General features: G+C 38.8%; 2 protein-coding genes across 7 annotated transcripts; one reads left to right on the forward strand and one right to left on the reverse strand.

Moving 5' to 3' along the window:
- Window positions 1-363: 363 nt before the first annotated feature.
- Window positions 364-5,714, reverse strand: PIH1D2 (PIH1 domain containing 2). 3 transcript variants are annotated; one of them, XM_031443740.2, is made up of 6 exons: window positions 5,485-5,714; window positions 4,301-4,545; window positions 3,559-3,682; window positions 2,933-3,178; window positions 2,138-2,403; window positions 364-809 (listed from the first exon to the last, which is right to left on the reverse strand). In XM_031443740.2, the coding sequence occupies exons 2-6, from the start codon at window positions 4,475-4,477 to the stop codon at window positions 675-677; spliced, it is 948 nt and encodes a 315-aa protein (XP_031299600.1). In that variant the 5' UTR covers window positions 4,478-4,545; window positions 5,485-5,714; the 3' UTR covers window positions 364-674. The 3 variants fall into 3 exon arrangements, with proteins under 3 accessions (XP_031299600.1, XP_010984355.1, XP_031299599.1); XM_010986053.3 differs by having other exon boundaries at window positions 4,301-4,496; window positions 5,473-5,714; XM_031443739.2 differs by having other exon boundaries at window positions 5,473-5,714.
- Window positions 5,715-5,850: 136 nt separating this feature from the next.
- NKAPD1 (NKAP domain containing 1) lies at window positions 5,851-14,825 on the forward strand. 4 transcript variants are annotated; one of them, XM_010986069.3, is made up of 6 exons: window positions 5,851-5,942; window positions 7,139-7,215; window positions 9,001-9,101; window positions 10,540-10,689; window positions 11,955-12,008; window positions 12,430-14,825. In XM_010986069.3, the coding sequence occupies exons 2-6, from the start codon at window positions 7,147-7,149 to the stop codon at window positions 12,935-12,937; spliced, it is 882 nt and encodes a 293-aa protein (XP_010984371.1). In that variant the 5' UTR covers window positions 5,851-5,942; window positions 7,139-7,146; the 3' UTR covers window positions 12,938-14,825. The 4 variants fall into 4 exon arrangements, with proteins under 4 accessions (XP_010984371.1, XP_031299601.1, XP_010984378.1 ...); XM_031443741.2 differs by having other exon boundaries at window positions 12,433-14,825; XM_010986076.3 differs by having other exon boundaries at window positions 5,878-6,500; window positions 12,433-14,825.
- The last annotated feature ends 29 nt before the right edge of the window (window positions 14,826-14,854 follow it).

A 14,854-nucleotide genomic window follows, 5' to 3' on the forward strand; every position in this document is an offset into this window, starting at 1 on the left:
TTGGACTCCTGCTAGAGCACAGAGGTACACAAAAGCAAAAGTTTGCATATTGTCAAATTGGCCCTGTATCTTTATTGCTGGAGGAAACTTTCACTGCTATGGCCCATCTTGGTAATAAAAAATTTCTTGTGCACTCTGGGATTTATTTATTCCTGATAACAAAAATTGACTAGAGACAAAATTTTTCTTTCAACTAGTAAACCAAGAATTCTCACATGTTATTGGAAACAAATAGACTTTTCCCAAATGATATTTAAGTTACTTAAGACCATTACAAATATCTTTAAGACAAATATATCCTAGCAATACTGTTTTTTTAGCTTTTTTTTTTTTAACGTTTCTATTTTTATGGAAGGGAGGCAGTTAGGTTTATTTTTATTTATTTATTTAATGGCACTGGGGATTGAACCTGAGACCTCATGCATGTTAAGCATGCACTGTACCACTGAGATATACCCTCCCAACCCCGTAGTTTCTTCTAGATGCCAAGTTTGAGAAGGAGAAAGAGTTTTAAAAAAAAAAAAAAACCCAACAACAGTAACAGCTAATGTCATCAAAAGGAACTCAGAAAAATATGAAAGTAGTGTTTAAGCTAAATTTCTTTACCCATAATGAAGGTCCTATAATTCACATGACTTTAACACTAAAAATCTAAAATCCATGACGCTCTTGACTTATACCAATGGCATTGTGACGATTAATGTAGCTTTTTCTTTGATAAATTTTGCTGTCGTCATTTCAGTATCCACAGGTTCTGGAAGATTCAGGTGTAATCTGTACTTCTCAGAGACCTCGATCAATAAATCATCCTACAAATAGTAAGACGAGAGATTTTACAAGACTAAAATAGAAATATATTTCCTGGTTTAAGGTGTTATTGGATTATTGTTCCCAGTTACTCACTTTTCTCATAACAAAAGGATCCCATTTATTATCATGTGACTTGTACTGAGCAATAAAGTGCTGTTGTCAATCACTGAGATTTGAGGTTGTATATTGCTGCTCAATACATCAAAAGTTAACTGACATGGTACCAGAAGATGGGTATTGCCATCCTAAGTTATGTGGCATTGACTTTGGGGCTAACCCGCAAACAGCAGGTAAACATTGGAGACTGGAAAGATGTTGATCCATGTATTATGCTGACAAAGCCCTTTATAAAACTGTAACAATAATCTGGAAGACAATGTTTAGGTAAAGAAGTGGGGAAACAGGAATGTTAGCATGCACTGGTTCTGTTGGTCACATTTATCAAGGTACTACAAAAAGATGAGCTGAGAAAAGAAGTTCCCAGTTTGCAAGTAGAATTGAAAGGGAATATACAGAAATTCTAAAACTTGAGGAATGAAAAATCCAACTAATTTTTCTTTTCAACTAGTAAAGGATAAAATTGAGAAATGAATTTTTTTATCAACAAAGGCTGATTAAGACTGCCTAGAAGCAAAGATTAAATCACACATCTTTCTACCCTTTGTTGAAACTTGATTAAGGTGGACCTTATTAAATCCTTACATTTGGCCACATGACAGCAATCAAATCAAAAGAGACAGGCTGTTGAAAAATGGACATGTCTAAAAAAGAATTGTGAGCTGCAGCACCGACTGGAATCAAAGGAATAAAGTGCAACCAGCCTGGACTAAAACTCGTTTAAAATGAACTTTGACCCCAACATTCCACAGGCAGGACACCGCTGAGTAAGCGGCTCGGCACCTAATGAAGGCACATTTTCCAATGCTCTTGTCAGATGTGGCTAAGGTAGACTATGTGCTTCCAGTGACCACCTGTGAGAAGAATGTTCCCCAGCCCTGTCAGCATAGGACTTGGCCTGGTGACTTATTTGATCAATACAACGTGAGTAAAAGTCATATATGCCTTATCTGAGAGGAAGCTTTAGGGTCCACTGCGTGGTCTGGACATTTCTATTTTTCCTTCTTCCATGAGAATGGCGTATCTCAGATGGGAACTGTGCCTTCACCTGAGTATTGAAATGTGCAGCACTCATGGAACAGAGCAGGCCTAGCTGCCATGTAACATGAGCAAAGTATTTTAAGCCACTGCGATTTTGGACTTTGTTATTACAGCATAATATAACGAATGCTGACTGATACAAATTTACAGTATTATCTATTCAACTTACCTCAGAAACACTAAGGTCACAGAGAGAGACTGAATTAACACCTGGTAATTCAACTTTTAATTCAATTTTCAGAGGTTTCTCATTCTGATCTGCCACAATTTTTAATTCATAGGCTGGTCTCTTCATCTCCACTTGGATCTCCGTACTGGAAATCTCTTCTATCAGACGTTCTGTTTTACCTGAAGCTTGGCTTTGGGGCAGTAAAAGTTGAGGAAACTGATCTGCATTGCTCACAGTACTGCTTCTTATCTGTTCAAGGGTTAGTTCTTTATGAAAAGAAGAGGAGGAGATGAAATCACAAAATTAACAACATGAAATACTATCAGGTGGTAAGCTGTAAAGATGTAGTGTTAGCCAAGATGGCAGATAAAGCTACAGCTAAATTAGCTTGAGAATCTTAAATCAAAAGACTCTTAAACCAAAGAAACTAGTTAAAAAATTTGTAGGATTTAAACATCTTTAAGGGCATGCTAATATTTCTAGTATCTAAACTTTATTTTTTTATCTTGTTTCTCATCTTTTAAAATCAAGACTTCTGATAAACAACAAGGTCCTACTGGAGCTATATTCAATATCTTGTATAACCTATAATGCAAAAGAATCTGAAAAAGAATATATGTATAACTTAATCACTGTGCTGTACACCAGAAACTAACACAACATTGTAAATTGACTATCCTATAATTAAAAACAAAAAATAAATTTAAAAAATCAAGACTTACAGTTTGCAAAACGTACACAGGATGCAAAAAAATGTTTTAAATAAGTCTATTTTTCCATTTATTATTAACTTACCCTTTCTCATTTGCTCTCTTAAATCTGTGGGACCAGTTTGGATTCTCATCAGATTTTGTTTCATTCTGTGAATGCTTCCTTTTATTCTAAATTTGGCAATGTGGTAAGAGTTTGAGAGAGTGAATTGAAGTTGTTGCTCAATGCATTTCATGGCCATCCGTATTAATTGATCTCTTTTGACTTGGTCCTTTTCTGCTGCCTGGAGAACATCAGGATTGTAGGCCACATCGATGACTGTGTAAACATCTGTGTGTGTAATTCAGAGGGTGTGAAATGAAGATGAATTCCTTCACTAACGATATCATCAGGTAATATACGAAGCCATATCCTAATAAAGCTGCAAAAAGTGTAAATTCTATTCCTATATTTTTCAGAGGTAATCACGATGGTGCTATATACACAAAATTTCCAATTAGGGAATTTCTTGGCATTTTATATGGGTTAGGGTTAGCTCATATTATTAGAGAGTTAAACAGTATTCAGTTTTCATAAAGGAACACTTATTAGTCATTAACTACATTATGACCAAATAAAATAAGGAATGCCTTTTGCCAAATAAAATCTGGTCCATGCTTATTTCTAATAAAATGTTTAAAATGTGCCTTGTCTCCCATAACTCTACGTACCTGATGCTTCAGACATATCTTCTGGTCTGCCAACACTTAGAGGTACTGGGTGAGTGGTTGACTGGGGAGCTGGGATCCTTTTCCACTGACATAGGTTGATAAAAAGTGTTTTTTCTTTTGGTTTCTAGAAAGCAAACAATTTTGCATATCTCAAAACCTAGTTTTTAAAAATTTTAAATAATATTCTAAAGGTAACTCATCCCAGAATTTGAAGAGTGAGAATTTTAGGCTCTAAGTAAGTCATTCCATGTATTAAACTGCGTTTGAAAAACTGTAAGAAATTATAGTGCTACCTGATTTTCCCAAAGATGCTGGTTCTTCAATCAAAAATCCAGTTGCTACTCCTCTAAGAACTGGGAGGGGGGGAATTGATTTAAGCAGCTATTCCAGGTGAATTTTTAAATTTCATTTCACCAATTCCTTACCTCCCCAACCAAATAAATTCTCTCTACTTGAAAAATCTCCTCTATTATTCTCTATTAAAACAATACATTACTTTTAATTTTCATCCTAGCAGAAAAATGATTCACTTTGAGAGCCCAAAATACATCAAATATGAATGTCCCATTCTTACTCCTTCAACAGAATCTTCCATACTATGTTTGGATTTCCATTTAGATTGGCAGTTTCCCTCAAGTTTTCTTGTGCTAAAGTAGCAGTAGCTAACGGTAAGCCATTCTCTGATTATTCCAGGATCATTTCATTCAGGACTTCCCTTTCCCTTGGCACCAACTTTACATACCAGGATCTTGGTTTGTAGACAGAGCTGTGGTTCTGGGGCAACACAGAGCTGTTTCCCCTCTTTCAGCTGCTGCTGAATGAACTTCTCATAGCTCTCAGGGTTATTTTCAGCCAGATCATCTAGGAGGTTCCAGAATTGAGTAACTTGGGTGAGCAGACCCTTTGATGATGACTCCATGATTGAGATGAATAGGCCTCTTTTTTTTTTATCAACAGAGAAGAAAGTATTTATGGTTGTTTACTTTGCTAAATAAAAAACACACAAAACAAATAATGATGCTTTGTATAATTGTGATATTCATATTTTTTAAATTAAAGAGATAATAGGTTTGCTCAATAATATTAAAGTAGAATCTGGTATTATCCTTGATTTTGCTCCAAACTTTAATTTTTAAACTCTAAAATCCCTGGATATATATTTGAACCAGTAACATGACATCAATATAGATATATTTTTCACCTCCCCAAAATATCTAAAGCCAGAGATGAATAGGCCTCTTAAGTCTGTGGAAAGACATAACTTAAAGGGAAAAAATTTCTATTGATTCATTTATTCTCTGGGGAGAGGAGGAACAGGTCAGTAACTGTTTTGCTGACGTTAGCAGCTATCCTTAACAGCTGTGTCTGTAAGAGTGGAGCTCACCACCACTATATCTTTCCCTTATTCTCCAATTATCTGGTACTCTCTCCTACATTCTCAAGATGTCCTCTCAGATAATAAGGCCTTACCTCTGCCTAGACCCTCACAAGCCCTGAGGGGCCAGAGTAGTTATTCAAGCCTGGATTTCCTGGGATTTTCCTGTTCCAGCACCTGGGTATTGGCTGACTAGGCCTATCGAGTTCCTGAATTTTCTAGGAATGTGCTGTGAATTGAGGGCCAAATGGGACTACCTCAATCCTCAGCATAGTTTAGTAGTTAAAAGCATGAACTCTTGAGTCAGAATGCCTAGACTCCAGTCTATCTCTTACTAGCTGTGTGACCTTAAGCAATTAATTATATATGTGCCTCAGTTTACTCTCTTCAGAACAAAGACGACAATACCTCTTATAGGGTTATCGTGAAGATTAATACAGAGAGGCTGCAACATTTGATAAGCTTTACATGTGAATAATAATATTCTACGTTTTGAGATAACCTCCCTCCCACTCCCCTCCCCCAATTGAGAGGTGTACCAGAACATCTACAGGATGAGGAAAAGAAGAGGTCTGGGTCCTTCGAATACTGTATTAGGGTTAGACTGAATCCTTCCAGAAGCCTGCGAATCCACCTCTTCTCTTGGTTCCTAGATAAACCGCGACGCCTGTCACCAGGGTAACCACACTGGTACAACATCTAATTGGGTCCGGGAAGCTCCAGGAAGAAAGACTTTTTACACTCAGTTCCGGATATTCTCCTCCTGGTACTGAGCTTGCTTTTCAGCCAAGTCCGACCCACTTCTTTTCCAGGAAGGCGCCCGCCTTCCTTTCTGCACCTGTCGACCTCTAGAGTGCCCTGGAAATCCTCCCTGTGGCAGTCTCTGGGATTCCTGTCGGTGGGAAGAATTTCTCAGCAGCACGACTTCCGGCCCGAAACGGAAGTCGGCTCCCGCTTCTCCCAGACCGCTTCCTCCCCACACCCCCGCCACGCGAGGCTGCGGCGCACGGTATGGGTGTGTTTGTGTGTATTTGTGTGGGGAGGGCGTTTGGAGGGAAGGTTACCGGGAGCTCCGTGGCCGCTGAGGGGCAGGGATCCCGGTGACGAAGATGGGGGTGTTTTCTCTGTCTTCCACTCGGAAGCCCCAACCCCCCCTTCAGCCACTCTAGTTACTTTTTGCGGCCCAGTCGAGTATCTTACCGGTCCAAAGCGTCCCCATCCTTTTGGGGAGCGAAACCCAATCCCCGGGTCCGTCCCAGAGGAGCGGGAGCGGGGAATGCCCCAGCCAACCCGGCCGCCCGGATTCCACGCCGGAGCAGCCTCCGGCCTCAGTCCGGAGAGAAATCTGCCGGTCGGTCTGGGCTGGGGGAAAGGCGGCCGTGGCCTGGACCACGGGTGAGGGCGGAATAACCGGTGGGAAGGCTGCGTTTTCACAAAGGACTTGGGTGAAGCTGCAGAGCTGCTTTTGAGCCCTGACTCCTTGGTTTCCCCGGTCGGAGGAGATCTTGTAATGGAGTGGTTCTTCGTCTCACACTAACAAGATGCCTGATTTCCTCAGGATGGAGGGGTGAGTGAGCGGTGGGGTGGTTGCACAAAGCCCCTGCTAGCTACACGGGTGAATATCCCCGTCATCTGTTTTCTTGGAGGCTTAAATACAGAATAGAACATGAAATTCCTTTGAGTGGAGACATTTAGGGTATCTCTGCATTTGATGTTTTTATGTGTCAGTTTTTGTTACTGTTGACATTTGTGGTACGTGACACTCTCAAATCTAGGTATTTACTTAATTGAAAACTAATTTTGGGATTCGAGAGTTGATTTCTAATCTGGACTTTGTTTGCCTTGGACTGTGTGGCCTGGGGCAAGTTATAGCTTTAAGGATATTTCATTTACAAAATAGGAATGAAGATACTTGCCTCTCATAAAACATAGACTTATTTTGAGGATTAAATAAAATGATGCTCTTGAAAGCACTTAATTTTGTGCTGTTTCAAAGAACTCCAGTGTACATTATCTCCCTTCATTCTCATGTTAGTTTGAGTGTGGTCAGGTGTTTTCTCCTCTTAATGGTGAAGGAAAAACTATTTCTCAGGACCTGTGACTTCAGTGATCTTTCCTTTATCTCATGCTTCATTATAACATAGTAACAACAGATGAGGTAATAAAGTAAATTATCATTAAATGCTGTTTATTGATTCATTTCAGATTGAAGAATGTCGCGAGTTCCTTTGGGGAAGGTCCTCCTGAGGAATGTCATCCGACACACAGATGCTCACAATAAGGTGAGAAGTACAGCTTAGTTATTCCTCACACTTAGGGCATACAGTGTGCCACAAATTATTTTGGTACAGTTGGGAGATACAAAGGTAAATAAAACAGATAATTAGAATACAGTTTGGTAGGTATTTATAATAGAGACACATACAAAATGCTTTCATGCACTGAGAAAGGAATAATGAAATCTGCCTTGGGAAATTAGGAAAGCCTTCAACAGAATGGGTGGGTTTTGAGCTGCTGATATTTGAAGTAGTTCTGGATGAAACAGGCTCAAGTTTACCAGGTGTAAAGACCATTCAGGACAGAGAGAACATCAAGTACTAACATATGGCAAGAAGGAGCGTGGAGTATGGAGGACTTGGGGCGTGGCAAGAGATTGTGTGCATCCAGAAAATTGAGAATGGCGGAGGGGAATAGTGGCAGAAAATGAGCCCTAAGTGGCAAATTAGAGTTGGACTGTGATACTTGGAAATTAGACTTTTTCCTCTACGCAATAAAGAAATCATTAAGTTTTTTAAGTGGGTTGTGACATGATCATACTTGTATTTTAGAAAGATGATTTGCTAGCTGAGAGATGATGGAGGATTCGCATGAAAGCAGTGACAGCAGGGATGAAGATGAGGAATTTAGGCAATAGAGTCTGAAGAACTTGATGACTGGGTTGGATGATAGTGATAATTATAGAATCAAATACATCCACCTTGTGTGACTGTGTGAATGATGATGATGCCATTAATTGAGAGAGGGAACAAAAGGAAATAGCCAAGTATGATGGGAAAGGCAACTATTTGGTTTTGAACATGTTGATAGTGAGATGCCTTATAGGATGTCCAAACAGTTGGAAATTCAGACTTAGAAGAAAGGAGAAAAGTTGAGACTGGATATGAAGGTTTGTGGATTACGGATATATAGGAAATGATAGAGGTCATGAGAATAGGTGAGGTCACCTAGGAGAGCATGTACAATGAAAAGAGGGCCAAGGACCCTTGTTTGGTTTTCTTTGGTGAACTGTATAACCCCAAGTTTGATCATAAATGTTATTACTGTCATATCACCTGATACTTTGAGAGTCTAACTGTTACATAAGCAGCCCCTACAATTGCCTTAAACCACCGCTAGTTGAATGGTGAGCTTAGATTTGAAAGGGGTGGCTAAAGAAAGATAAATCTAGCACAAATCTAACAAAATATTTTAGGAGGACTTAGAAATAAAACATATCATTGTTCTTTGTGAGGCTGTACTCTGCTATTCAGGAAATTCTCCAACAGTTCTCATACTGTTTGTTTTGTTTTGCTTTGTTTTTAACAAAAATTATTATGTTGTGGAAAGAGACTTTGCCTAGAAAGTTTAAGGACCTGTCCTTACTAGCTTTTTGACTTTGGTAAAATCTCTGAGCTTTTGTTTCTTAGTGAAATACAGTAATGTACCTGCTTTGCTTTCCTCATAAAATTGCTTAAGTTTCAATAGAGATGATACAATTAAAGTCATAAAGCATTTTAGAAACGTAAGAGGTGATCATTGCCTAATTGCAGCAAAATTGCTTAATTAATAAGGTGATAAGTGTGTCTTTACCGGGGTTAAAAGCTCTTTTGTTGCTGCAGAATTTTACATGATTGAGACTTACTGGGTCAACTTGTTTGACCACTGTAGAGAAACCAGGTCAGGTTCCAATCGTAACCCAGCCTATAATCCAAAAATTAGTGCAGACTATATTTTCGGTTACTTTCCTGTGGTGTAAAGTGTTGTTTTTAGTAACTTATTTTTATTTCTTTTTTTAAAAAAAAATCTAGATTCAGGAGGAATCAGATATGTGGAAAATAAGAGAACTGGAGAAACAAATGGAAGATGCTTACCGGGGGACCAAAAGGAAAATGTTACCTAGCAGTTCAAGGTGAAGTTGCTGTCCTGAGAACGAAAATAATTCTCATCTTGTTCAGAATCCTCAACTTTTGTGTAAAAACACAGTGGTATACTAAAGATAGATGAATTCAGTTTTGTGAGTCCTTAAGCCTTTTCTCTTTCATAAATCTAGACCCAAGCATAAAGGTAATGGCTATGATGCATGTGGCCCCACTCTTTATATGTATTTGCAGTGGAGAACTTGAACACTTGTAAATATTAAGGATCCCGCAGATTCTGACCTTACTTGATGGCTTTTAACTGAAGATTTTTCTATAGATATCTTATGGTCACTTAGCTGATCGTACACATATTTCCCCTAGTTAGTCTTCCAGTCTCTCTCAGCCTTTTCTTTGCCTCATCTACTCACTGTTGTCGCCAGGTCACACAACCTTTCGCAGTACCTTAATAATCTGAGTGTGAATCAGACGGACTATGCAGGCTTAGTCGTCTTTGCTGTGGCGGGATAGGGATGTCTGAGTATTGGGAGTATCTCCTGGGCCTCAGATGCCTGTGAATGTGGAGCTGTGTTTATGAAAAATGATTATAAAGTAATAATGCTGATTTCTAAAGCCACCCAGGGAAATAGTTAATAGTGAGATACTTAGAGTGAGTGTGCCTGTGGAGTGTGTGGACTTTGGAGTGTTACTGGGTGTGTGTGAATAGCTTTGGACAAGAAAGTATTCAGGGTATCCATGGTAAAGCAAGCAGAGTCTTAGCATAAATACCTTTTTAGTCTATTTTCTCTCTGAAGACAGTCCTGTTAGAATTTAGAAGTACTTAGTGCAGAGGATGATTTGTTTTATATTGGTTAATCAGTTCCAAGTAGCATTTCCAGGAACAAAATAGTGTTCTTTTAGAGTGGACTAGTAATGCCTATCATGAGTAAGTCTTTACAACATAATCTCTTTAGGGGCAGGTTTCTGATTGTCTCAATTGCCATTTATATTCCCAGCAGCTAAAACAGTACCTGCCACAAAGGAGGTCCTTAAACACTGTTGATAACTAATTAGCTGGCTTAATGAGTGGTTAGTGGATATCGTAAGCACAGGCACTTACTATAGACACGTTGCTGGTTCTCAGGGAAGGAGGTGTATTTCAGGAAGTCTCGGGCAGTTTGCAGTGCCCCTAGCTGTGGTTATGCTCTGCTTCCTTCTTTGAGAATCAGTGAGGTGCAGCACTCCAGGGCCCAGAAGTCATTTTGTCTATACTCTCCAATAGAATGGGTAGTGATGATCGTATTTTCATTGAACAACTATACAAATTAATAGAGAGGAACAGATCATGTTTAAAAAGTTTTTTTTAAACATTAAGGATCAGGTAGCTTTGGTCTCTCCTTAGCTTGTTCAGTGAGTTCTGTGCATGATGTTCCGTAAAGTAACCTCACAGATTGCATCTAAATCTAAAAGTTCTTTTGTTTTCTGATTTAGCCGGATGCGTAGTGATGGTTTTGATGAAGAAGCTCAAAGCGACTATTGGAGGCCAAAGAATGAAATTTCTGGTGCACTGGATGATGATTTTCTTAAGGCTAAATCCTGGAACAAGAAGTTACATGATTATGAAGCTAACATGCCGGACAGGTTTGTGGCTCAATTCTTGTGACCATTAATGATATCTGGCTTGAGAATGTGTACTTCTAAAAATTAATTATCCCTACAAAAACTTATACAGAGATGTTCATAGCATAATTATTCATAATGGCCAAAAAAGTGGAAACCCAGATGTCAGCTGATGAGTGGATAAACAAAATGTGATGTATGGGATGGTAATGGAACATTGTTTGGCAGTAAAAGGAATAAAGCACTAATACATACTACAGCATGGATGAATCTTGAAAACATTATGCTAAGTGAAATAAGCCAGACACAAAACACCACTTATTATATGATTCTTTAGGGATAGAAAGTACACTAGCGGTTGCCATGGGCTATAGGAGAGAGAGGGATGGAGAGACTGGAGAAACGGTTTCCTTTTGGGGTGATAAAAATGCTTTGAAATTAGATAGCGGTGATGGTTGCACAACTCTGAATATACTACAAACCACTGAATTATACACTTTAAGAAGATAAATTTTATGGTATATTAATTATGTATCAATAAAGTTGTTATTTTAAAAAAGTTGTCCCAAAGTAAACAGCATTATGGCATTATTATTATTTTTTTTTTGAAATTTATTTTGGATAATAATTAGTTAAAGATAGACTACAATGGTGCATTGTACAAAAAGACTATAAAACAATCTTGTGCTGGTGTTCTGACACATCTGTAAGCTTTCACTAGCTCCAGTGTCTGCAGGGCAGGCTGGCCGCCTTCTGCCCACATCCACAAATGGAGATGTTTTCTTTGCAAAAAAGGATTATTCACACACAGTGAACCTAAGCTTCCTTTTGCACAAGGGAGTAATACTTTTCTCCATCAAAAACAACACAGTCACATCATTAATTTTTCCAGTCCTGCAAGTCCGAAGCAACCAAAACTCCATAAATGAGAAATCACCACTTAGTCAAAATATAGACAGCATTATGTTATTAAGTGTTTTTGAAGAAGTACTTCACAGCTAAAGAGCAGAGAATAAGAGTTCCTCACTGTTTCTTAAGGAAACGAGTGGCAAGTTCTCTTCCAGGTGGATGAAGAAATCCTTTGTATCTGAAATGACAGTATGCAGTACAGAAAATGTAGCCAACTAATTACTGAGCTATAAACATGGGGCTGGCTCTTCCGTATCTCTGTTCTCTTTGTTCTGTGTGTGTCTGTATGTGTATGCATCCCTAAGCCTAATTTGTCTTAGTTTTTAAAATACATATGATTGCTTTAACAATACGTGTAATAAAATATTATCTTACAGATGGGGTCACAGTGGATATAAAGAGTTATACCCTGAAGAATTTGAAACAGACAGGTAAGGCAAATAGGTTCACTGAAAAAAAGTTAGAAACTCAGATCAGTAGAGTCTGAACTATAAATTGAGTTCCTAATTTTTGCAAAGAATATGACATTTGCCATTAAAAATGTTGTAACGAGAGAAATAACAGGCCGCACAGGTGGGAGGCGGTCGGCAGTTTCCTTTTCCCTGATTCATGTTCCGCATATCTATGGCACGCAGGTTTTTACATGTAGTATTCCATACAGTCACTCAGTATGGCAGATTAGAATTTTTATCCTCATTTTAAAGATAAGGAAACAAAAATTTAGAGTGATTGTTTCATAGTAACCATATGTCGAAACTTTGATTTAAAATTCAGATATTCCCAACTTCCAATCTGGAAGGCAGAATACACTTTTTTATTTTCCATAATAAAGCAGTTTTTCTTTCTTACTAGTAGCGATCAGCAGGATATTACCAATGGGAAGAAAACATCTCCCCAGGAAAAATCATCTACTCACGAATCTCACAAACACAAGAAGTCAAAGAAATCCCACAAAAAAAAGCAGAAAAAAAAGTCACACAAGAAACAGAAGAAAAGCAAAAAGGAAGCCACAGATGTAATAGCAGATTCCTCAAGCGAGCTCTCAGAAGAAACTGGGGCTTCTAGTACCAGGAAAAGGAAACAACCACATAAGCGCAAGAAAAAATCCAGAAAAAAGTCTCTCAAAAAATCTGCTTTATTCTTAGAGGCAGAAAATGACACTTCCCAGTCAGATGATTCCGCATCCAGCAGTTCTGAGGAAAGTGAAGAAAGAGACACTAAGAAAACCAAAAGGAAAAAGAGAGAGAAAAAAGTCCACATCCCTGTGGTTAACAATGAAATACAGGAGAGGACAAACAAACGCACAAATTGGAAAGTGGCTACAGATGAAAGGTCTGCTGAGAGCTCAGAGGACGATTAAAGGAGAAAGAAACATTCTTCAGTTTCCCGAGTGACCGGAGATTCACAGCTCTTACACCTTGGGGTTTTGCCGGTGACTCGACCGCTCAGCACAGGGGGCCTGAGATCAGAGCCGTCCTGTGCCACCTGTGTATGTTCTGACAGACTTCTTGTCTTCTATTTTGGCCTGTTAAACTTGATCCTCTAATTGTTAATGGAGAATCTGGTATTTTGTTACGAAGGTTTCTTAGAGAGATTATTTTTTCGCAGTTAATCACATTTAGCATAGAGTGCACCTGCAGGAGACTAAAGGCCCCAGAAAGCTGAATCCAGTAGTGACCTGGCTATACCAGTTGGAAGGTTGAATTTGAGGAAAGCAAGGGCTGGGGTCAAGACGTGGACTGGAGCTAGTGCTGTGTAGTGGTATGACCAGGGAACGTCGTGTTGCTGTTTGTACAGCAGGTGCCGCAACTTGATTTTTTTTTGGCTTCATCCTTGGTGCTTTGATCTTTCTGTATTTCGGCCCCACAGGTGTGATCTAGTTTACTTACTGAGGAAATGAGCATATGAACAAGCATTTTCTCTTCAGATAATATCCACAGACAGCTGTTGTTGGTAGAGATGAGGGTTTTCTGTCCAGTTTCCCTGTTGGACAGGGTCTGTGGCTACACTCAGTATACCACTGAGCATGGTGATTGGATAGTAAAGTTTTCTAGTTCCATTGTTGTTTATTGACTAAGTGGACTTGTGTTCAAAATTAGTTCCTCAGTTTTCTTAGTTAAGTTCTCAGCCAAATGGGGAAGAATTAGGCATTAGTCATGCTGTCTAATGGTGCTCTGGACAGGATTCAGGGCAGGAACTGCCGTTTAAATGTTGTCTTCCTTGTTCATTTGTAAATCTGTTAATGAACTTTAGATTTTCCCTGAAACTACTTTGAATCAGTTCCAAAATGAAATTGGCTTCTCAGGGACATAGCTGTTTCTTCCTAGTCTGCCTTTGGATTAAAGCACCAAGCAGAGACCTTTGTTACTTCCCCTTTGCTATATTTGGACCCCTAATATGTTCATTCTTAAGAAACCAAAATACCACTGAAAAAAGGCTGGCAGAACACAAAGGAATTTTTTCATTATGGCAGATCAAGTGATGTAACATTGTTTTTTCCTTGTTGTCACTTCATGGGCTGAGTAAAAGGCTTGAAAACTCAGACTTTTGGTCTTGGTTCTGCCACTCATAGGCTATGAGGTCTGGGGTAGGTAAGTCAGCCTCCTTGGCCTTTCCCCATGTGTAATACAGAAACACTTCATGGTAGCCTGACAGCGTAAGACACCAGCAATAGAATACGGCTATGACAACATTCCACTGACGTGGTAGTATTTTGTAGTTATAAACTGTTAAATTTGTTCTCTATACAGAACAGATTTCTAATAAAATGTTTAATCATAAAATACGTGGTTGGCCAGAGGTTCCCTATCCCTTGATTATAAGCAGGTGCTACCTTTTGCAATATTTATTTAAAATATTAATACTTTGGTACTCAGTTGTTGATGATCCATGGTGTATATTTTTATCTTTGGGATTAGCAGGGGCCCAAGGATGGAAGAACAGTCTGTAATTACTACCTCTTAACCTAAAGTTATTGTTCTTGGAGCAAGTGAAATCTTTGTTGGAAAGAGTTTTCAGCATTTTTTTTTTTAGCATTGTTTCTGTGCTATGAAAGTGTTAATTCTAAGCAGACTCAGGAAGATGGGCCAGTGGAATGAGGCATCTCCAGAAGTTGGTTCTGTTTGGGTCTTGACCTTCCCTTCTCATACTAGCAGGCCTCTTTCCAGCGAATACACATCTTGCCTGTTTTGTTTTTTTGCTGTTTACCTTGGTCATGTATAAGCAATAAAGCTGTTTTCTGTTCTTTATCTTTCTCAACCCCCAATTCTCTTCTATG

Source organism: Camelus dromedarius, chromosome 34 (genome assembly GCF_036321535.1).
Source record: "Camelus dromedarius isolate mCamDro1 chromosome 34, mCamDro1.pat, whole genome shotgun sequence".
In the NCBI taxonomy this organism is placed as follows: Eukaryota; Metazoa; Chordata; class Mammalia; order Artiodactyla; family Camelidae; genus Camelus; species Camelus dromedarius.

Excerpts from the sequence above, each read along its gene's own strand:
- PIH1D2 (XM_031443740.2), bottom strand. The coding sequence starts at position 4,477 with ATGGAGTCATCATCAAAGGGTCTGCTCACCCAAGTTACTCAATTCTGG. Across the intron at positions 3,179-3,558 it reads AGATATGTCTGAAGCATCAG|ATGTTTACACAGTCATCGAT; the intron begins GTACGTAGAGTT and ends TTACACACACAG. Across the intron at positions 810-2,137 it reads GTGACCTTAGTGTTTCTGAG|GATGATTTATTGATCGAGGT; the intron begins GTAAGTTGAATA and ends TACTATTTGTAG.
- NKAPD1 (XM_010986069.3), top strand. The coding sequence starts at position 7,147 with ATGTCGCGAGTTCCTTTGGGGAAGGTCCTCCTGAGGAATGTCATCCGA. Across the intron at positions 9,102-10,539 it reads ATGTTACCTAGCAGTTCAAG|CCGGATGCGTAGTGATGGTT; the intron begins GTGAAGTTGCTG and ends TTTCTGATTTAG. Across the intron at positions 10,690-11,954 it reads GAAGCTAACATGCCGGACAG|ATGGGGTCACAGTGGATATA; the intron begins GTTTGTGGCTCA and ends ATTATCTTACAG.